The sequence below is a fragment of the Phoca vitulina genome, unplaced genomic scaffold (genome assembly GCF_004348235.1).
Source record: "Phoca vitulina isolate PV1807 unplaced genomic scaffold, GSC_HSeal_1.0 scaffold80, whole genome shotgun sequence".
In the NCBI taxonomy this organism is placed as follows: domain Eukaryota; kingdom Metazoa; phylum Chordata; class Mammalia; order Carnivora; family Phocidae; genus Phoca; species Phoca vitulina.
In genome coordinates, this window is record NW_022589783.1 from 5,726,728 (window position 1) to 5,751,234 (window position 24,507).

The 24,507-nt window shown below is 43.4% G+C and overlaps 1 protein-coding gene across 1 annotated transcript in view; it reads left to right on the plus strand.

Moving 5' to 3' along the window:
- The first annotated feature begins 18,567 nt into the window (after positions 1-18,567).
- The window catches only part of RHEB (Ras homolog, mTORC1 binding), a 40,138-nt gene continuing 34,198 nt past the window's right edge, over positions 18,568-24,507 (plus strand). Inside the window, exon 1 of the mRNA XM_032394314.1 lies at positions 18,568-18,765. Coding sequence (XP_032250205.1) covers positions 18,714-18,765 — 52 coding nt within the window. The 5' untranslated portion in view covers positions 18,568-18,713. The remainder of the gene's footprint in view (positions 18,766-24,507) is intronic.

A 24,507-nucleotide genomic window follows, 5' to 3' on the forward strand; every position in this document is an offset into this window, starting at 1 on the left:
CAAAAGAATGAAATAGATCATACACAAAATACTTAGGCCATACGCAAAAGTAAACTCAAAATGTATTAAGGACCTAAATGTGAGACCTGAAATGATAAAAATCCTAGAAGACAGCACAGGCAATAATTTCTCTGATATCGGCCATAGCAACATCTTTCTAGATATGTCCCTGAAACAAGGGAAACAAAAGCAAAAACTACTGGAACTACATCAAAATTAAAAGCTTCTGCACAGCAAAGGAAACAATCAACAAAACTGAAAGACAACCTACTGAATTGGAGAAGATATTTGCAAATGATGTAACTAATAAAGGGTTAGTATCTGAAATATATGAACTTATACAACTCAACACCAAAAAAAAAAAATAATAATAACCCCAAACAATGGGCAGAAGACATGAACAGGAATTTCTCCAAAGAAGACATACAGATGACCAACAGTCACATGAATAGACGCTCAACATCACTCATCATCAGGGAAATGCAAATTAAAACTACAATGAGCTATCACCTCGCACCTGTCAGAATGGCTAAGATCAAAAACACAAGAAACAAATGTTGACGAGGATGTGGAGAAAAAGGAACACTCATGCAAACTGGGAATGCAAACTGGTACAGCCACTGTGGAAAACAGTATGGAAGTTTCTCAAAAAGTTAAAAATAGAACTACCATATGATTCAGTAATCACACTACTGGGTATTTACCTAAAGAATACAAAAACACTAAATCAAAAGGATATACATACCCCTATGTTTACTGCAGCATTAGTTACAATACCCAAATTATGGAAGCAGCCCAAGTGTCCATCGATAGATGAATGGATAAAGAAGATGTTGTAGTATATTATATATATAATGGAATATTATTCAGCTATAAAAAGAATGAAATCTTGCCATTTACAACAACATGGATGAAGCTAGAGAGTATAATGCTAAGTGAAAAAAGTCAGAGAAAGACAAATACCATATGATTTCACTCATACGTGGAATGTCAGAAACAAATGAACAAAGAGATAAATGAAAGAGACAAAATGAAAAAAAGAGACTAACCAAAAAACAGACTCAACTATAGAGAATAAACTGATGTTTTCCAGAGGGGAGGAAGGGAGGGGCGGGTAAAATAGGTGAAGGGGATTAAGAGTACACTTATCCTGTGGCACTGCTCCTCGAGGCTCAGTTCATTGAGCTTCAGACTCTGGATTTTGACTCAGGTCATGATCTCAGGGTTGTGAAATGGAGCTCCATGTGGGGCTCCATGCCTGGACATGGAGCCTGCTTAAGATTCTCTCTCTCCCAAAAAAAAAAAAAAAGAAAGATTCTCTCTCTCCCTCTCTCTCTACCTCTCCCCACCATCTGTATGTTCTCTCTTTAAAAAAAAAAAAAAAAAAAAGGTACACTTATGTTGATGAGCATTGAGTAATAATATATAGATTGTTGAATCACTATATTTCACACCTGAAACTAATTTAACACTGCATATTAACTATACTGGAATTAAAATTTTTCAAATTAAAAGAATCACACATTTAAAAAAAAAAAACTTTGTTAGATATGATCAAAATTTTCCCATGTATTTGGTGAAAGAGAAAAGTATGACTACATAACACTAGCACTAATTGGTCAAGCAGCTAGCATGTAATTCTATATTTTACTCTTTGGAAGTAGGAATTTTTTTTTTTAAGATTTTATTTATTTATTTGAGAGAGAGAATGAGAGAGAGAGAGCATGAGAGGGTCAGAGGGAGAAGCAGACTCCCCACTGAGCAGGGAGCCCAATGCGGGACTCGATCCCGGGACTCCAGGATCATGACCTGAGCCGAAGGCAGTCGCTTAACCAACTGAGCCACCCAGGCGCCCCAGAAATAAGAAATTTTAAACATTTTAAAAGATGAAATTAAAATGATTGAGTACCTGTATTTCATGATGATTTGATAAAAGGGGTTTTAACATTTTTGAACAATGCATACCAACTGTGAAAGAAATATAAAAGTTGTATCCTTAGTTTCTATCCAATGTATATTGAAAATTTTGGTGGTTTAAGAAATATTTTCAGCTACATTTAATGGAATCAGCTTAACTATCATACTGCTCTAGCTATTTCAAAGTCTTTTCTTTCTAACTAATGAAAGAGTTGAGAGATGAATAATGAGAGAAATTGAAAAGAATTATGTTTCTGATAAGGCTTTTTTTCCCAAAGCTGGTTTTGGGGGATATTATTTTTTTTAATATTTTATTTATTTGACAGAGAGAGACACAGCGAGAGAGGGAACCCAAGCAGAGGGAGTGGGAGAGGGAGAAGCAGGCTTCCCGCCGAGCAGGGAGCCCGATGTGGGGCTCGATCCCAGGACCCTGAGATCATGACCTGAGCCGAAGGCAGACGCTTAACGACTGAGCCACCCAGGCGCCCCATGGGGGATATTATTTCTTATCGACACTCTCATTGCTTTGCTCTCATAAAACTCTCCTTCAGAACTGATTTATGTTAACCAGTCCAGGGATTGGAAAAGGAAAGTAAATGAAAAATTATTGTTCTTACCACCCCTCCCCATATTATTTCTGAACATCTCTACTCAGGCCCAAATACCTCACTGAACACCAGACTTCAATCTTAACATGAACATGTATGAGAAAAAAGAATATACAAAGTTCTAAGGGTCTGTGACATTTCCATTAATCACTAAAGGAGTTTTTCCCTTTACCTGGGGCTCCAATATTTTGTATGCCCAGGGCAGTGCGACCTGGTAAGATTTAGGACTGGTGAAGGGTCTACCCGACTTCCGTAAAGTGGGAAAAGAACTACAATGAACTCAGGCATATTCCCAGGCAGACCCATGTAGGAAATAGTATACATTAAGTTGAAAATCTGGAATTTGATCCTCTTTAAATTACCTGTTCTTGTGTATCTCTTGGAAAGCTTTTGCACCTTCCTAGGGCTACCTGTGCTCTTGTTTGAACACTTTGAATTTTTAAGTGTGTACTGATTCCTCCGGGGACTAGAATCGATTTGTCCCCCTTTTAAGTACATTTCCTAGATTTCTACCAGCTGACATAACACATTTAGAAGCCTCAATGAGAGTGCCATTAGAGCATCATCTGAGGAAATCTGGATTAAACTGGCCATTTCTCAGAGATAATCTCAATCAAATTGGAAAATATCTGCCGATTTCATTTAGCATCGCAATCAAACAATGTGGGAGGTCCGCTTTACCAGCTTAGGAACTCGCTCTGCTTCCAGGAGAAGTATTGTATTGGGTTCAAGTTACACCTAGCTAGCAGTTGCTAGAAATAACCTTTGCAAGGAGAGGTGCTTTGCTCTTCTGCAAGTGGGAGTGACTGCTTTGCGACTAGGGAAAGGGGCACACTGGGTCTTACGCAGCACCCATAGTATGACTTTGGGGCATGGGGGAAGGTATAAGGGATGGGGTGGCATAGAGGCCCTAAAACAGGGCCTGGGAAGGAAAGACACTGTGCCTTCATCTCCTGGGTGGCACTGCCCCTCGAGGCTAAGCCTGGAGAGGAAGAGACCCTGCCAGGAGCTGAGGAGCTCAGCCAGAGGCCTCTGTGAAGCAGCGCTGCCTTAGAACCACGTGGTCTCCCAAATCCGGGAAGGTCTGACTACAGGAGGGGAGTGGAGAGAATGAACACAGCAATCCCACCAACAGAATCAGCATACATTCTAACTTGAGTTTATTAAATGTCAGTGGGAAAGGCATAAAATTTGATTGCTTTTACTTTAAAAACGTGTTCTATGAAATTTAATGTTTATAAGATTTGATAAATTACATTTATACCAAAATAATGGTTGGCATATGTCTTTCTGGAAGCCACCAAAGTGCCCAAAGGTAGAAAGCACAAAAGCACAGTGGTTAGAAGTGCGGGTGCTAGAGTCAGACTCCTGACATTCTAGCCTGCACTTGATGGACGTGCACTCTATCAGGCTGACAGCCCTAAGCCTCAATTTTCTGTTTATTAGGTGAAGATACCAAATCATACCTATCCCCATAGAGCTGGCATGCGGATTAGTTGAGATAATGTATATAACACAGTTGGAATCCAGTAAAAGCTCCATAAATTGCTATTCTCGTAGATCATGCTATAGTCAGTCATACCATGGAATACTACATAGAGTTATGGAGATGGGTGCCTATTTGTCAAAGAAAGATGCATACATGGTATGGACAGTATTTCATTTTTTAAGCTATAGATAGACATGTGATTAGAAGTAAGTCTAGAAATGCATTATGCCAAAGCACTAATAGTGATTGCCTCTGGATAATGGATTTTCAAGAATTTTATTATTATTTATTTATTTTCTAGCGAGAGCAAGAGCGTGTGTGCAGTGAGGGAGGGGCAGAGGGAGAGAGAAAATCCTAAGCAGGCTCCCTGCCCAGCGCGGAACCCTACATAAGGCTTGATCTCACAACCCTGAGATCATGACCTGAGCTGAAATCAAGAGCCAGATGCTTAACCAACTGAGCCACCCAGGTGCCCCCAAGAGTTTTATTATTTCTTCTACCACATGAGTATACAATAAGAAATCTGCAACCCAGAAGAGGGTCCTCACCCAACCATGCTGGTAACCTGAACACAGACTTCCAGCCTCCAGCACTACGAGATATAAATCTATTTTGGTAAGCCACCCCATCTATGGCACTTTGTTGTAACAGCCCAAACAGACTGAGACACAGTGCCTTTAGAAGCCTGAATCAAAGGTTAAGCCTTTGGTTGTATGGACCTACTTAGTAATGGTGAGTAAATTTTTTTTTTTTTTTTTTTGAGGATAGTTGACACACAATGTTACATTCGTTTCTGGTTTCTGGTGTACTAGTGATTTGACAAGTTTATACGCCATGCTATGTTCACCATAAGTGTGGGTACCATCTGTCCTGTTACATTGCTATTACAGTATCATTGACCATATTTTCCTTATGCTATGCCCTTTATTCCGATGACTTAATCATTCCATAACTGGAGGCTGTGTCTCCCTCTCCCCTGCATCCATTTTGCCCGACCTTCTATCCGCCTCTCCCCACCCCTGCTCCAGCAACCATCAATTTGTTCTCTGTATCTATCAGTCTGATTCTGTTTTAGTTGCTTTGTTTTTGTTTTTAGATTCCACTTATGAGTGGAATCATATGGTATTTGTCTTCCTCAGTCTGACTTATTTCACTTTGCATAATACCCTCTAGGTCCATCCACGTTGTCTCAAATGACATGATCTCATCCTTTGCTGTTGTAAATAATGCTGCAATAAACAGAGGAATACATATATCTTTTTGAGTTAGTGTCTTAGTTGTCCTTCAGTAAATACCCAATAATGGAATGATTGGATAGTATGGTATTTCTATTTTTAAATTTGAGGAAACTCTGTATTGTTTTCCACAGTGGCTGTATCAGTTTACATCCCAATGGTGAGTAAGCTTCACTGCCTCTGCTCTTTACCCTATTTGCAGCCAAATTACTTAAATGGGGAAAGAGGCTCATGAGGGAAAAAAATAAAATTATGAAATGTTGACTATTGTCATAATCAACAATTCTTGTCTAATGGAAATTTACTTACACAATCCAAAATTTGAAAAGTAATGAACTGTCATAAATTCTACGATATATTCAATTTTACAGATTTTTAGTTACCGACCCCCTAATATTTTTCTTGCCTGCAGTACTCACTTGTCCCCCCATCTCTCCCTCCCTACGTGTCCTGGCTAAATACTGACAACACCCTCAGCCAACACTGTACCAAGCTCACTCAATGACACCAAGAGTCACTTTTTGATAATTCTCACAATGTTTCAAATATTTCATTATTATATTTGCTATGGTGATTGGTGGTCTTTGATGTTACTGTGATCGCAGGTGGGTGCCACAAATCACGCCCACATAAGACGGCGAACTTAAGAAACACTGTGTGTGTTCTGACTGCTCCACTGACCCCCCCCCCCAGGTGTCCCTAGTCCCGGAGACACAACGATATTGAAAACACGCCAACTAATAACCTTACAAAGGTCTCTACGTGTTCAAGTGAAAGGAAGAAGCGCACGTCTCTCACCCTAAATCAAAAGTTAGGAATGATTAAGCTCAGTGAGGAAGGCATGTCAAAAGCCAAGGAGGGCCAAAGGGTGGACCTTTTTTTGCCAGTGAGCCACGCTGTGAATGCAAAGGAGACGTTCTTAAAGGACATTAAAAGTGCTACTTCGGTGAACACATGAATAAGAAAGGGAAACAGCCTTACTGCTGGCCTGGGGACAGGAGACCACACCGGCCACACATCCCCTTAAGCCGAAGCCGAATCCGGAGCGAGGCCCGCGCTCCCCTCCGCTCTAGGGCGGCTGAGAGGGGAGACCCGCACCAGGGAACCCGAGCGGGCAGAGGCCGGCGCAGGAGGCTCGGGGAAGAGGCCGGCTCCGTGACCAGGAGCGCGCGGGGAAGCGGCCGGTCTTGCAGAAGGTCCAGCTGAGCTGAGCGATGCAGGAGGCCGCGAAGCCCCAGGTGTTCAGCGCCGACGGAGCCGCCCGCTCTCGGAAGGAGACGCCAGCCAGGCCTCCCACGGCCGCCGAGGGGAAGGCAGCGCCCGGCTGCCGAGCTCCGCGGGCCAGGCCGCCCTGTCGCGAGGGGCTCACGCGGCCGGTGGCCCGCAGCTGAAGCCGGCGCTCAGGGCCGGTCTGCAAACCCTCGGGGGCTGAAGAACGAGGCTCAGTCCGCTCCGCCCGCGCTCTCGAACCGGGACGACAAAGCGGCAGCAGCAGAACAGAACGAGGAGCGCGGCCTGAAGCGGGGACAGACGTGCCGCAAGCTCGGGAGCACACGGGACCGGCCGAGCAGGTGCTGCTCCGGGACGAGCCAAGCACGGGGGTTCCCGAGTCCCCTGCCGGGGGGACAGAGGATCCGGCGCGTGACAGAAGCTCAGCCGATGCGGCGGCGGCGGCGGGGCCCGAGAGGCCCGACTCCCATTCCGAAGGCAGCGGTCCTGGGGGGGGAGACGCGCCCGCCGCCGAGAAAGCGCGCTGCCGGGCGAGCCGTCGGTGCGGGGACCTGCACGGTTGTCCGGGGACCCCGCGCCCGGCACCCGGGGGGCTCAGCGGCCGCCAGCGCCGCCCCCACCCTCCAGCGGCAGGAAGACGGCCCCGCTGAGAGCTCCGGGGGCGGGGGGCCCGTCCGCAGGGAGGGCTCTTCCAGTGCGGGCCTGCTCGTGGTCGTGGCGGACGCAAGGCTGCCGCCCAGCCCGCAGACCGCAGCAGCGCGCTCGCAACCCCCGCACTGGGAAACCAGAACATTCCTGGGACCCGCTTTCTGGCACTCTTAGCTTCCCCGCGGGGGTCGGAACCGAACCCGCAACGTCTCCCAGGTGCGCCTGTGCTAAGAACAGGTCAGTTAAATAAGCTAAGCCTTTGTTTGGCGTCCTGGGTCTTGTGAAGAAGCAATAGGTTGGTGCCCTGGGGACGTTATGTTGAGAGGTGAGGCAGAGAGAAACCTCAGCCCTGCAGAGCTGGCATCTCGGAGCATGGCTCTCCCACTGTGGTCCAGCTGTCACCCCAGGAACAGCGGCAGCACCACTGTTTCTATCTTGTGCCTTTCTCTGCTTTATGCCTTCTGCTGCTCATGGCTCCCATCTCCCTGTGGGTCTTTCAGCTTCTGCTGCTTCTAACAGCCAACTTTTCATGGTTTACATTCAAACTCCAAGAGGACCAGACTGACTGAGCCAAACACCATGCAATACAGATGACCCTTTCGAGCAGAACTCTGAGCAGGCCACAGATCGACGTATAAATTGGCTCTCCTTGTCAGGTGCCCATCCTGACCCAGCCAGCAGTGGGCCAGAACTACAAAGTCACATTGCACACAACATGCCAACCCATGCAGGAAGAAACCCCCAGAAGAGTCCTGTGGGCATGAATAACCTTCCAAGATCTCCCCAGAAAACAGCTATATAATTAACCAGGGAACACCTGCCCTGATCTGCTCAGTTGAGTTGGAAATAAAACTATGCATACAGACACAATGTACTAATGTAGTGACCTTTATCTAATATTAGCTGGCAAGTTACTGATAAGCTTTTCTATCTCAGCAAACACTGAGAATACAGTTATACTCCAAATCAGAGTGGGATATTTCAGTTTAGAATTTATGTATTGCTAAGCTAAATTCCATAAGGTAATCCACTGTTCAACCAGGGCACACAGCTTACTCCCCAAATTATCCGGTTTAAATATTTTTACCGTTTAGTATATGATACACTGAATGACAAATTTTCTTGAACCATTGACAGTTGACTAATTTTATGCTTGCATTAATCTTAAAAATTTTAATCCTCGTGGAAAGAAATTAACAGCCAAATTTTCTTATGCACAATAAATTCAAGCTGGCTTCTTTCCTTGTAGCTTATCTGGGCACATCACCAGTTTTTTTTTTAAATATCTAACCCATATTGTAAGTTTCCTGTTTGACCCTGACCTTGGTCATGCTGACATCTGACTAACAAAGGAGACTTATGAACCAAGCCTGGCTTTGCCCAGGTCAGGGAAGACCTGTGTGCCACACACTGAGATCAGACTGCTTTCTTCCCCCAGCCAAGAGCTGCCTCCAAGGCTTTTGGTTGGTTCCTCTCCAGCTGGCTGTTCCTCTCTCCTCTTAACTTAAGCAGTTGGTTCTCTTTTCTTCTGGGCTACCTCCTTCAAGGTCAAGCAATAAGAGCCCTCCCAACTTTATTGGTTCTGGGACGGGACCCCTTTTAGTTCAGGGAAGCATTTGATACTCCTTTCATGTTTGTGTTTTGGTTGAGTTGCTTTAATTTCAAAAGATTTATCCGATTAACCTTTCCTCCATTAAAATCAAAGGAAAAGTTGGCCTCCCTTCGGAAATGAAATCTTTAACCAAAACCACGTATTAAGAACAAGTAACAAGAAATGAACTACTATTATGAAAGAATTCAGGGAAAAGTCAATATCACAGAATAACTGGAAAATGAGATTAAGAGGAAACTTCATATTCAGTGTCCTATCATACACTATATGTCACACTGAGGACAGATCAAGCATTTAATCCAATCCCAGAAAAGAGGAAAGGTGAGGGGAAGGGACAAGATGACAAGCCAAGCCTTCCACCAGAGTTAGATCACAGCAGGTCTGGGAGGCACAGAAGGTAGGGTAGCTTATCCAAGGCTGTGCAGACTTCAGGAAGCAGAGCAGGAATTCAAACCCAGGGTACTCATTCGAAACTGAAGTCCTTCCCTTGGTAATAGGCATTTCTCCAGAAATGGCATACCAGTCAATGTTTCTCTTTTCATAATGATTTAAGACACAAATATCTCTTGCTGAAGTCTGAGGGTCTGATCCAATTGTATCTTGTCAAATAAACACCACACTTAATGGTAGAATTTGGGTTGCTTACCCCCTAAATCAAGGACAAGATAAGGACGTCCGCTCTCACCACTTCTATTCAATGTTATAGTGTAACAAGGCAAGACAATTATATTGAAAGCACCCAAAATGAAATGTTCCAAGTAAAAACTACATGATTACCTATGCAGAAAAGCCAATGGACTCCATGAAAAATCTACTGAAACAAGTTTAGCAAAGTTTTAGGATAAGAGATCAATAATCAAAAATCATTGTATTTCTGTATACTAGCAACAATCAAAAATTGAAAATGCCTTAATCCCATTTATATTAGTATCAAAATATGAAATACTTAGAGTAAATTTTATAAGAGATATTTATAGCCTGTACAGTGAAAAATACTAAATATTGCTGAGAAATTAATGAAGACCTAAATAAGTAGAATGATGTCCCTTGCTGGAATGGAAAAACTCAGATTTTTCCTTTCTGAGTAGGGAAAAACCCAGTTCTTCTCTCCTGCGTTTCTCTCCTGGGAGTCTCCTTTATTCTTCACAGAGAACACTTCACTTCTGACACTTCTGGTCACCAAAATGTGTGAAGTTTCTCCCCAAAAACCAACAAGCAATTCTCGGTAGAGTATCCAAGAAGTCAACTCAATTCTGACACCATCTGCCTGGAGAGAGCATCAGGCTAAGGAGTCAGTTCCACACGTACTGTCCCCACCCTCACTTCAGATGCCAACTGCAAGTCCATGTTGCGACCTGTGCTTCTGACTCATCAGCTATAAATCAGATATTCCCACAACCACTTCTCTGGGTTCAATTAATTTGCTAGAGCAGCTCACAGAACTCAGGGAAACACATTTACCAGTTTAGTAAAGGATACAGATTAACATCCCAAAAGAAAAGGTGCATAGGGCAAGGTATGAGAGAAGGGGTGCCACTCTCCCAGCACCTCCACATGTTCACCAACCCAGAAGCTCTCCGACCCAGTACTACTGGGATTTTATGGAGGCTTCCCCACATAGGCATGATCAATTATTAACTCCATTTCTGGTGCCTCTCCCCTTCTGGAGAAGATGGGTGGGGAGGGCTGAAAATTCCAAGCTTCTAATCATTGGTCTTTCTAGAGACCAGCCCCCATCCAGGAGCCCACCCAGAGTCACCTCATTAGAACAGCCCTGTGTCACGGATGGGGTCAAAGACAACTATTAGAACAAGAGATGCTCCTAATGTTCTTATCGCTTAATACGTTACAAGGGTTTTTGTTTGTTTGTTTGTTTGTTTGTTTGTTTTTAGATAAATGTTAAGTTTCTTTTTGTTTTTTTTTAAGATTTTATTTATGGGGCACCTGGGTGGCTCAGTCGTTAAGCATCTGCCTTTGACTCTGGTCATGACCCCAGGGTCCTGGGATCAAGCCCTGCATTGGGCTCCCTGCTCAGCAGGAAGCCTGCTTCTCCTCTCCCACTCTCCCTGCTTGTGTTCCCTCTCTTGCTGTGTCTCTGTCAAATAAATAAAATCTTTAAAAAATAAATATTTTATTTATTTATTTGACACAGAGAGAGCTAGAGAGAGAGAGACAGAGAGCAAGCACAAGCAGGGGGAACAGCAGGCAGAAGCAGGCTCCCTGCTGAGCAAGAAGCCCGATGCGGGACTCCATCCCAGGACCCTGGGATCATGACCTGAGCTGAAGGCAGACGCTTAACCAACTGAGCCACCCAGGCGCCCCTGTTACAAGGGTTTTACGAGTTCTGTGCCAGGAACCAGGGGCATATATATATATTTTTTTTTTTTCTATTATCTCACAGTTGCTCATGGGTCAGAAGACTCAATATGTTAAAATGCCAAATTGATTTATAGATTCAAAACAGTGCCAATCAAAATCCCAGCAGGATTTTTATAGAAAGTGACAATTCTAAAACTCATATGAAAATGCAAAGGACTAGATTAGTCACAATGACTTTGAAAAAGAACAAGTTTGGAGGGATAAAATGACCAGATTTCAAGATTTATTATAAAGCTACAGTAATCAAGACAGTATAGCATTGATGTAAAGACAGAAAAATACATCAATGGAATAAAAGAGTGTCCAGAAATAGCCTTACACATATATGGGCAACTGAATTTTGACAAAGATACAAAGGCAATTCAGTGGATAAAGGGAAGTCTTTTCAATATATGGTGCTGGAACAATTGGATATTCATGTGGAAAAAAAAAAACAAAAACGAACTTTGCTCCATACATTTCTCCATATGCAAGTATTAAAACAAAGCTAGTTTTCAGAATCCAGAATTTTTATAATACATCCTCCATAAGGCCCACTACAAAAGTTACTAGATGTGAAAACAAAATAACCTATAATCAAGAAAAAAGTCACTCAATAAAAGCAGACCTATGAATGCTCCAGATGCTACCATTAGCTGATTTAAAAATAACAGTAAGTGTGTTAAACAACCTAGAGAAAACAAGGGTATGTTGGGTAGAAAGAGGAGAATTTCAGGAGAAAAGGGAAAGTATAAAAGAGAACCAAAGGGAAATCCTAGAAATGAAAAATGTTACCTGATTCTTTTAAAAATCACTAAATTAGCAAGGGGGGAAAATACAGAAAAGAACAAACAGAGACTCAATGACTGGCAGAACACTATCAAAGTGTCTAATATGTATGAAACTGGAGTCTCAAAATAAAAGGACAGAGTATGGGACAGAAAAATACTTGAAGAAATATTGACTGGGAAATTTTCCAAATCAGATCAAAAATAGTAACTCACAAATCTAAGAAGTTCAGTAAACTTCACACAGCATAAAAGCAAAGAAAACTACAAACACATCATAAACTCCGAACACCAAAAATAAAGAGAAAATCTTTAAAATTTTACAGTCTTGGGGCGCTGGGTGGCTCAGTTGGTTAAGCCTCTGCCTTTGGCTCAAGTCATGATCCTAGGGTCCTGGGATCAAGCCCCACGTCGGGCTCCCTGCTGAGTGGGGAGCCCACTTCTACCTCTCCCTCTACCCCTCTCCCCTGCTCATGCTCTCTCTCAAATAAAATCTTTAAAAATAAAAAGAATAAAATAAAATTTTACAGTCTTAAAAGCAGGTATTACATAAAGGAAATAATATAATCACTGATTTCTCATTAGGAAAAATTGGAAGCCAGAAGAAAATGGAACTCTAAAGTACTAAAACATACACATAACACAGGCTATCTACCTAAAATTCTAAATTCGGCAAAAAAGTGTTTCAAAAATGAAAAGAAATAAAAGGATAACATGAGAAGATCTCTGTAGTGATGGGACAGCTCTGTATTTTGACTATGGTTTTGGTTACACAAATCTACACATGTAATAAAATTGAATAAAACCACATAAACACAAGTGCTTGTAAAACTGGTAAAAATCTGAATGAGTTCTGTGGATTGTATCAATTTCAATTTCTTGGTTTTGATATTATAGTATATTTATGTTAGATGTTACCATTGGGATATTGGTACACAGGACTACCCTGTACTATTTTTAAAACTATCTATCTATATATATTTTTTAAGATTTTATTTATTTGACAAAGAGAGAGAGCACAGCAAGGGGAGTGGCAGGCAGAGGGAGAAGCAGACTCCCTGCTGAGCAAGGAGCCCAATTTGGGGCTTGATCCCAGGACCCCAGGATCATGACCTGAGCTAAGGCAGACACTTAACCAACTGAGCCACAAAGGCGGTTCCATCTATAATTATTTCAAATAAAAAGTTAAAGAAATGAAATAAAGACAATTTTCAGATAAATTAAGGCTGAGTTTGTTGCCAGGAAACTCCAGGAAATGCCAAAGGAAATTCTTCAGGTAGAAGGAAACTAGGGTAAAGCATAACTCCCCAGTTTGTGAGGGCTACACACAGTAATTTCCTTTCAAAGAAAGCGGTGTGGAGAAAAAAAAAGAAAGTATAAAAATCTGACAAACACTACCTCAGCCAGGAGATCAAGGTCAACATCAACAGTGATAAGCCACGCTGACAGCCTGCACCCTTGATATGATGTGATGGAAATGCACTTTACCTCTGTGGTCTTCCTCTCAAACCCAAATTCCCAGTCTAAACCTGAGAAAAATATCAGACAAATACCAATCTACAAAACTCCTGAGCAGCACTCCTCAAAACTGTCAAGGTCATCAAAAAATAAAGTCTGAGCAAACTATCACATCTAAAAGGAGCCTAAGGAGATGTGATGAGTAAATGTTGGGTGGGATCCTGCAACAGAAAAAGGACATTAGGAGAAAACTGAAGAAATCTGAATGAAGTATGGACTTCAGTTATTAATAGAGTAGCAATATTGGTTAATTCTAACTAATATACCACACTGATGTAAGATGTTAAGAATGAGGGAAACTGGGCACAAGGCATAGAACTCTCTATACTATCTTTGTAATTTTCCTGTACGTCTAAAACTGTTCTAAAAAATAAAGTTTATTTTTTAAAAACTTAAGACATATAGCAACAAACTGCATTATATGGGCTTTTTTTGGATTTGAATTTGAATAAACAGTTAAATTATGAGTCATTAAAAGACATCGAATAGTCTGGATATCTGGTGGTATTAACAAGTCCTTAACTGGTTTTGTTTTAGGTGTAAAAATGGTACATTTTATTTTCTAAAGAGAGTCATCTTTCAGGGAAAATACTGACATTTACGAATGAAATGATGTCTAGGATTTGCTTCAAAATGATCCATGGGCGGGTGGGAGAAGCAGGTATAGTATAGATGAAACAGGATGGTCCATGATTCAGTAAATACTGAGTAGGTAAGAGGCTGTGTGGGGCTCATTATACCAATCTCTCTAGTTTTATATATATGCTTGAAATTTCCTCCCCCCCCAAAAAAAGTTGCAGAAAAACTTTATAAAGTCTGCCATAGTGTTTTGGATGCTTAGTTTTTAAACATCTTGCTGTTTGTTAAGGGATACTCACTATATATTATTAGCTAACATCAAGATGTAATTATACATAGTCATCATTAATGATGTGGATGTGAATCTATATTTTAAATGCTCTTGTCAATTTTGACTTTTTTGTAAAAAAAAAAAAAGGTTAAAAATAAAAAATGTTTAAAAAAATAGAAATTTTGTTTTTCTTTTTTTCCCTGCACACCAATGAAAGAAACTCCCTGGATCCCAACATGCTAGAATAAACCCCACACTGAGACGTCTTCCCATAGGAGGAAGAACCAACAGTGAACATGTTCCTCAAACAGTAATTATAACTTCGGGTAGCTTGTGAACACCGTGAGTAAATTCCACATCTAACACGCAGTTGAAGAGCTTATATAATCCAAGCCTGACTGGCACAAGCCATCACCTGTTTTATTGCACAGAATTAGCCTCCTGGCTCGTCTCAAGCATCCCCCAGGCTCTTAGGAACAGGTGTTCTGCTCCAGCCATCTTGCCTGACCACTACCAGGGACTGGTGAAAGCTCCTACGAGGTGCACTCTGGCTTTGGAGGTTAGGGATGAGGCCAATTTCATTCACGGCCCACCAGAAACTAGTTTCAAACTTTTAATGAAACTTTACTGATGATTTGAGGATAACTGATGGATTTCTTTTTCTTTTTTTTGGATTTTTTTTTTTTTAATTTGTTTTCTAGGGCTGCCGTGACCAAGTGCCACAAGCTGGGTAGCTTAAAATAACACAAATTTATTCTCTTCCAGCTTCTGGGACCCCCAGGTGTTCCTTGGCTTGTGGCAGCATCACACCAGTCCCCGCCTCTGTCCTCACGTGGCTGTGGGCTCTGTGTCTGTGTGAGGGTCTCTTCTCCTCTTAGGACACCAGTCATATTGGAGTAGGGCCCACCTTTTTGAAGGACACGTTCAACCTCTAACAGCTGCAAACATTTTACAACTACTGCATGTATCTAAACCTGTCCTCAGAGTTCCTTGCTGAGCCAACTTCCTCCCTTACGCGTGGCCTACCTCCATGGACCTAAGAGCCTTACTCCACTTCCCGCCTCTGGGGGCACCCCATGCAACTCTGTACCTCAGGGTTTGAGCCAGACTGATCCCAGGCATCAGAGAGAAAAGGATATTTTTCATCCCAGTGCAGGTCGGGGACTTGCTTTCCCTAGGATGGCCTCCTGCCAGGATGCTGAGGACAGGCCTATCAAGATCCTGCTGAGAAAACCACTCTGTCATCCATAAGACCACACAATGCAATGACCTTGGCCTGTTTCCCCAAATCTGCACTGTTTGATTTGAATAATAGCCTATATGAGCGAGACGTAACAGATCAGTCTAATTTGGCTTATGCCATGATTAAGAGTAGCTCTTTTCCAGTCTTCCTTCATCAAATATTGAGAAGCAAAACAACAACAACAAAACACCTTCATATCCACTTGCACTTAGGGTCACCCTTCCACATGTAAAAAGGTAAAATCATTTCACAAATGTCCTTTTAGCAAAAGCAAGCACAGCAGTTTTATTCTTTGTCTAACCTAGTGTTAGATAAAAATAAGTTTTGTATAGTACCACAGGGAATTTAAAAAAAATGTTGAAGCTAGAAATAAGATGTCATTGAACTTGGACATTATAATTTTCCCATAATAACGACGAGTTCATGCTTCAAAAAAATGCCATTAATTGCCATACCCAGCAATGCTGGAGGTTTAGGCCAATGGAGGCTTTCCTGGCAAATCTACAGGCTTAGCCTGAGCTCCTCACTCAAGGGATAGTGGTAATTAGCTGAACCAATCATGTCTTCTCTCTGGAATTTAAATGGAAGAGACAGAATTCTTAGATCCCAGGGAAATGGAATATAGTGGAAGGACACACAGAGGGAAGGCAGCATGCAGAGACCATAAGACAGAACGGTCCTGAAGAAGCAGAACCTGCAGAGGAGATATTGATTGGTGGCCGAAGTTCCAGCTGCTTAGACAGTTAACAAGTGATCTCAATCAGTAGAACTACTCTGAATTCAGAAGCAAGCACGTTTCTCCCCACCATGTTCCTGTAAGGTCTGGCTGCAGTCAGTCACTTCTATGTGAATTCACACCGTCAATCACAAGTACTTTTAGGGAACCGGAGTCATTTCTTAAACCAAATAAATTCTCCCCATTCTGGAATAATGGAATCTTCACAATTCCTGGATCTGACCTTAATGACTTTAGGACACCTGGAACATTTCTTTAAGGACTCTGTCCTTTACAATGGAGCTTCTCAGTCTGGACTCCTAATATTCCCAGGCTAGGGCAACACTTTCAAACTCTGTGAGGCAACTCACAGTAAGAAATACATTTTACAATGGAACTCAGTACCCAAAACACATATCACACATTTACAAATACATATACACACAACAAAACATCATGAAACAATACAAAACAATACTTACCAATTCGAGCAACCTGTTTTCTGTTCTGTTCTTCTATTTAAGAAAATAAAAGGTAACACCCACAAATCTGATTTCACAGCCAACCAAGGAGTTTAGTAGCATCAGTTCATCAGTTTACTGTGGTAAGGGGCATCCGAGTTGACCGGATAAAAATGATACATTTTCCTGGAGATTCCCATTTTAAGACCTGAAGTTTTTAAATATCTCAATATAGAGTAGAATGCAAAACCCATTAAGACAAAACACAGAATTTCACAGATATTTCTCAGTTCCAGCTGGTTGTCTGGGACTTCAATCTGTAGAGTTCGTAGGATGTGAACACACACTAACCCTCTCTTAGAAGCACTTCAGCAAGATGGTGGAAGGATTCTGCCCTAATGCCAGTGTTCTAACTCAACAGGGCATATTTATGGGACAGTCACACCTCTGAATCTTCATACCCAGGAATTCAATCCTGCCACTCCTCTGGGTTTCCTGGGAAAGGCGAAGGGCTGTGACCAGCAGGTGGTTGTCCCAACACGGTCAAACAGCCTGAGGACAGTAGGGGACATCTGTAGGAGTAGCAAGAGTATCTGCTTCTTTAGCAACCACCAAGGGCAAGAAGCTCAAGCATGATGGAAGTCTCCCTGGCTGGAAAGGTCCCAAGCGCATCCTCATTTCTCAGGCCTGGCTTCCACCTTTATTTCCCATGACCGAGGCCTCCAGCGCTGGCTTCCCTCCCCCTACTCCAACACCGGTGCTCTTCGCGAGCACCAGTGGAAAAAGGGGTTGCCCGTGTGCTTTTTGTGGGAAATACAGCAGCGTCCCCTTCCCGGAGATGTCAGCCCGCACAGGAGGGCAGGCCCAGCAGACTTGACTCCCCCCTGCAAGGATGGTTCTGGAGCGTTCTCAGCCAGCGACGGCTGGTGTTCGAGTTTGCCTACTTAATTAGCCACTCAGGTGTTGACAGGTAAAGAGGTGCTGAATCGCGCTGGGTATTTTCTGTGAAGCGTGCCGGGTTCGCCCGTGGGCAAGGCCGAGACCAGAACGGGGGAGGCACACACATTTGTAGCGAAGTGTGTAAGATTTGGAATTAACGCATATTCCATTCTTCCCAGGGTCTTTCATCCAAGGATGACGCCTAGTAACCACCTACAACCTCAATCCTAGTCTTACTAACTCTAAAAGAGTGAAGAGGTTAAAAAATTAAAAATTAAAAAAAACACCAAGAAGGAAGCAGCCAACCCACAACCCAGCCTGCAATAGCTACGTGCCTCGCGCCTTTTAAGGGCTCTGTGGGCGCGAGTTCACAAATCGCTCAACGTTCCACCAATCAACGCACTCCCCACAGTTTGCCCCGCCCCTCGCCCCCCTCTAACCAATCACTGGGGAGTTAGTTTCTCTCCGCCCCTCACACCCGCCCCCCACCCCTGAGACGTCGGAATCCTTCAAACTTCACTCGCGCTCAACCCCGGGGTCGCAGCCGGAATTTATTTTTAGCTGTGGGCGAGCAGCCCCGCCCTCGGCTCCGCCTCCTAGCCACCCCCAATCGGAGATGGAGTTTCCGCCGCGTCATCGCGCGGGCGGGCGGGAATTATCCAATCAGCGCCCGAGAAGAATTGGCGTAATTAAACAGCGGCGGAAGAGGGTGGGAGGGTCATGACGCAGCGAGTTTCAGTCGTGACTTTTCCGGGGGCATCTTGGCGTCCCCTCTATTTCCCCTTAAAGTAAAACGTCGCACGCAGCCCCGTGCGTTTCAAGGGCGGGGGTGGCCGCCGCGGCGGGGAGGGCGGTGCTGACGCGAGCCGCGGCGGGGCCGGCGGCGGCGGTCACGTGGGCGTGTTTGGGGGCGGGGCCGCGCGGCGGTTCCGGGCGGTTGGGCGCGCGAGCGAGGAGCCCAGGCAGCCGCGCCTGCCCGCGCCCGCCCGCCCCGCCCCTGGATGCCGCTCTGCCCCGGCGCGGCCGCCGCCGATCGCAGCACAGGAGCCGCTGCTGCCGCCGCGGTTGATGTGGTTGGCCCGGGGCTGAGGAGGCCGCCAAGATGCCGCAGTCCAAGTCCCGGAAGATCGCGATCCTGGGCTACCGGTCTGTGGGTGAGTGGCGGGCGCCGCGCGGCCTCCGCGCCCGGGCCCAGCCTCGCCTGGGCGCCGGGACGCGGCGGCCCGGCCAAGTTTGGGGTCGGCGCGGCCATGTGGCGGCCGCGCGTTTCGTAACCAGCCGGCCGCCCGCCGCCACCTCCATTTTGAGCGGAGGCGGCGAGGCCGGGCCCCGCGGGGCGGTGGCGGCGGCGGCGGGGGGCGGCCCGGGCTCGGGAGGACGTGCCTGGGGAGGCCGCGGGCAGACGAGGAGGTCCAGGGTGGCCCGGGGCCGCCGAGCTGGCGGAGGGGGTCTGCTCCCGGCCGGAACCGCCGCAGGGAGCAGTCGCACCTGTCTTCTCTCCACCTATTTGCTGCTGGCTGTCGTGATCTTGCCAGCGGCCTTTCCGCCCCAAATTAAATAAAGTCCGTGGGATTTTAACAAAGGAAACGGCACCTTGGGTTTTTTTCTATCCGTGGCGAAGTTCAGCGTTTTAGGGACCTAAAGGACATTTGGCTACTGAGGGCAAGTTTCCTACCGAAGGAACCCGAAAGAGCCCTCTTCGGAAAAGCCCCCTAGATGTGGCCAGCGACCGAAGTAGGAAGGCAGAGAAAACGAGATTTCTGATCTCTCGGTGTCCTATTTTTCTTCGGGAAAAAATAAGGTCAGGTACTTGTAACCGGGCTGTTGAAGTAATTCAGAAGTTTGCTGGGGTTTCCCCCCATCCCCCCAAAGGTTGACATATATTTGAAACTGTTCGTGGCAGTCGCCTTTTTGCCCAACGGGGGTGGTCTGTGGTGGGGTCGGGGGTGGACTGGGTGCCGGAAGACGAGTGAGAAAACGACCGTTGAACTTAACCATGCTCCAGGGCGAGGCTTTATTGTCTTTGACAACCGGAAGCCTGGAGAAATTACGTTTATCTTTTAGTGTTGTTTTTGAGAAGTAACTGTCTAAGGAAAATGTGCACTTGATCTTGGGTGGGGGGGGTGAAAGCGAAGGTTTGGAGTCCACGGTGATTGCAGGAGGAGGCAACAATAACTGCCATAGGAAAGCTTGTAACTGCCTGCTACCCACTGGATGAACTCCCCGACGCCGCTTTCTGTTCTGCTTCCTCACTCCCGTTTTCCACCGCCGGTGCCAGGGTCTGTGCTCTTTGACCAAGATCAGCTACAGCATGCTTACTCATCCTTTTATCATCTCTCTCGTCAAAGTGCCGGGGGTGGGGGGGTGGAGGGATCATAAGAATGGGGGGAAATCAAAGGCTGAGAGATGCTTGTGTAGACATAGGGGGTGCCGAGAGTCAGAGGGATAACTTGTATGATGCAGTGCCAAATCATAGGTCTGTATGTGGGGGAAGACTGGGTGAGGGGGCCTTAGCCGCTGCAGCTCTAAAGTAACCGTGCATCACATGGAGGCTTTTAAAAATCACTAGCAGTCCACTCCCCAAATGCCCATGTAGAATCGAACCTTTATTGGCAGCCTGAATCACCCAGCCCTTGCTTCTCTGTTCTCTTTATTTCCTTGGCATTTTGAAGAGTGGGAAGAGGACATATCCTGTCTGAGTGAGTTCTAATCAGATACATAGATACATAGTGCCCACTGGTTGAGGATAGCAGTCTCTGAATAATTTACAGGTGACATCTACCTGGGCTACCTGTTTTCAACTTGAGAGAATGTCCTAAAGATAGATACTGACTTACTCCTTGAAATTCTCCAGATGGTGGTGATTCTAGTTTTCAGTAATAAGCAAGTCTAGTGTTTTATTGCCATTTTGCTCAAGAAGTTCCTTATATCCAGTTGAGATCCGTTCTGTTTTGTCTTCCATCTAATCATCCCCCTCAAAACCCAAATGTGACGGGTCACCCCTTGACCTTCTGTTCACAAACATTTATTTTAAACTGCTTTTGAAATACTGTGCTCAACTAGCGTCCGGTGGGATACAGACTAAGTTCTGGTCCCCATTTTCTGTGCCTTCCATATGTCATATTACCATATCCTACTTCAAGTGTAGTGATGATTAAACTAAAAGGTATTTTGGAGAGGTTAAATTATTCCCAACCTTTGCCTTTGATTTTAAGGTTGTTTACCTTTGTTAGGAACCAAGACACTTTGTGGTTTGTGGGTCTTTTGTTTTGCCAGCATCAAAAAAGGAAGTATTTCCCTGATGCTACTAACTAGCCACTCTTCAGAGAATCATTCAGTGTTCAGACTTAATAGAGTTTACGGACATATTTGCTTACATGTGGTGCTGTACTAGAGAAGTTTGAGTACACGTGTTTCTAGGTTGTGTTATTTTGTGATGCTGAGCTGTTGTGCCATATTGACTAAAGGTAAAGAGTGGTAGAAAAGGGGGCACCTGGCTGACCTAGCGGAATGCGACTCTTGATCTCAAGGTTGTGAGTTCCAGGCCCATGTTGGGTGTAGAGATTACTTAAAAGTAAAATCTTTTTGAAAAAGGTTCAGCTAGAAACCACACCTTTCTTAGAATGTTCTCTTGATTATGCCAGTTTGACGAGTAGGTACTTGTCACTGTGACTTTGTCGTGTCACAAACTTTAAAAGTTTGCCTTCAGATAAAACACTAAATTCTATGATTGTTTTACTTGGCTTTCAAATTTTGCGTTTGTTGTTTGTTTTTTGTGTTTTTTTTAACATTGATAAAACTACCACTGAGGAATGTATAATTCTCAGGTAATTTATACAACCCTTTTTCCTGAAGTACTTTTCCTGTTATTTACAATGTTAAGCTTTTAAGGACACGTCACCTATAACGCAGTCTGGCTTTCTGGGAGTGCTTTGTATTAATTGTTTCAGTGGTGGCAAATGTTTGAGCTCCCTTACATCCATTGTTTCTAACACAAACAAGTAGTCCTATGATAGGAGGTAACTAAACTTAAGTTAAAAATGTAGTGTCCGGTAATGATCCTTAAATAAAATCTGGTACATCCTTCACTGGAATCTTCTGCAGAGAGTTTTAATAATCCAGTTTACCATCAGACTATAATCAAAAAATTTTTTGTCCTATAAAAGTCTCTGAGGTTAACAAAAGGGAGAGAGGATCACAGGAATGTGAAAGATCATTAAAGAGAAAATGAAACAGCTCTGTGGTTTGGTAAAAGAATTCAGAAGTAACTCAAATTATTACCTTGTCAAAATGTTTTAGGTAGTAAAGAAGATGCACCTTTTAGTTGGATACTTCATAGGGAAAATGTCATTAAATTTGTTCCCAATAAAATACAATCCATTTGTATTCTGATTTACTATCTTTTTTAATTACTCTATCCTTTCCTGACACATTTCATTGAAAACGCTAAAGGTAAAACGTTCTTTGCCATATATGAAGTCAATTAACATGTGAAGTTATGTTCAGGCACTCAGTAACATTTTGGTTGTGCACCTGTGGGTAGGGTAGTTCTATAGTGGCCACCTTGTGTTGAAGCTTGAAATTAACTTTTTTTTGGTGGTGATCATTTGTTCTGTACAAGAGGATAGTCAGAGCTTGCATTTGTGATTATGATATTTCAGTGCCGAATGTTATTTTGATGTCCATGTGGGTTATATCTATCCATAATAACCTTCATTACCCCAAAAAGAAACTCTATCCCTATTGACACATTCCCCCACTCACCCCTGCCCCTGGCATCCATTAACCTGCTTTCTGTTTCTATGAATTTACCTATTCTGGACATTTCATATAAATGGAATCACACATACATGGTCTTTTGTGGTGAGCCTCTTTCATTTAACATGAGTATTTTCAAGGTTCATCCATTTTGTAGCATATACCAGTAATTCCCTTTTGTCACCAAGTAATTTTCTGTTATTTGAAAATGCCACATTTTATTTATACATTTGTCAGTTGATGAACATTGTGATTGTTTCTACATTTTGGCTATTATGAATAATGCTGTTATGGCTATTCCTATAAAATTTTTGTATAGACATATGTTTTCATTTCTCTTGGGTATATTCCTAAGAGTGGAATTGCTGGGTCATATGGTGACTCTATGTGTAACATTTTTTTTATATATATAAAGGTTTTATTCATTTGAGAGAGAGACAGAGAGAGTACAAGAAGAGGGAGGGGCAGCGGGAGAGGGAGAGGGACAAGCAGACTCCCTGCTGAGCAGGGAGCCCAATGTGGAGCCCGATCCCAGGACCCCGAGATCATGACCCAAGCCAAAGTCAGACACTTAACTGACTGAGCCACCCAGGCGCCCCTGTGTGTAACATTTTGAGGAACTGCTAAAACTGGTTTCCACAGCAGCTGTGCCATTTTACATTCCCACCAACAGTTGAACATTGGTTTCAATTTCTTTACATCCTCATCAACATTTGTAATTGTCTTTTTTATTTTAGCCATGCTTATGGGTGTGAAGTGGTATCACATGAGACTTGCACATGATTTCTTCCATTCTGTGGGGTTGTCTTCTCACTTTCTTGATGATGCCCTTTGAAGCAAAAGTTTTTGATTTTGACAAAGTCCAGTGTATTTTTTCTTTGGTGACTTGTGCTTTTGTTGTCATGTCTGAGTAAGCATTGCCTGACCCAAGGCCGTGGAGATTTACTACTCTGTTTTCTTCTCAGTGTTTTATCATTTTAACTTGGACATGTTTGATCCATGATCTACTCAGTTAATTTTTGTATATGGTAGGAGATAGGGGTACAACTTTACTCTTTTGCATGTGGATATCAAGCTGTCCCAGCACCTTTTATTAAAGACAGTTCTTACTGAATTATCTTGACATCCTTGTCAAAAACCAAGTGACCATAAATGTTAGAGTTTATTTCTGGATTCTGTTCCTTTGACCTATATGTCTGTCCTTACGCCAGTATCATATTATCTTGATTGCTATAGTTTTGTAGTAAACTTCAAAATAGGAAGTGTCCGTCTTTATACTTTAGTCTTTTTCAAGATTGTTTGGGCTATTATGAATCCCTTGCATTTCCATATGAATCTTAGGTCTAGATTGTCAATTTCTGAAAAAAAAAAAACAAAAAACAAAAAAAAACAACCCACTAGGATTTTGACAGGATGTTTTATAATTTTGCAATTATCTTTAAATGTCTGATTTTGAAACCAGCTGAATTCTCATATCTGCTTCTAAATTCATTCCATTGCAAAAGTTATTTTATTGCAGTATGTGAAGGAAATCCAGCCTTGCATAGATACCTAGTTGGGAAAGAGAGGAGTATTTTTTTTTTTTTAAGATTTTATTTATTTATTTATTTATTTATTAGAGCGCACGAGCGAGGGGGGGCAAAGGGAGAGGGAGAAGCAGACTCCCCACTGAGCATGGAGCCTGACATGGGGCTCAATCCCAGGACCCCGAGATCACCACCTGAGGGAAGTCAGATGCTTAACCGACTGAGCTACCCAGGCACCCCAGGAATATTTTAATACCTTTCTCAGATAATTGTTTCTATTTTTTGATACTCACCAAAACGCCATTGGTGTTGGTGGTAGTTTCAACTCCATAGGTGGTTAGTTGTAGTATACAACCTGAAATCATGTGGAGCAATTTTTTCTACTCTGTTACACTGAATTTCGTTGCTTTATTTTGCACTTTGAATGGATCTTCTACCCATGACTGATTTTGTAACGTCATATCTTGGTTATTTTGAAAAGAATGGTTCACTGTTATGCAAATCCTTCCACATTTTGATACATTTCAACATACAAACTTTTTTTTTAAGATTTTATTTATTTGAGAGAAAGAGAGAGTGCACGTGTGAGTCAGTGGAGGGGCAGCAGAAGAG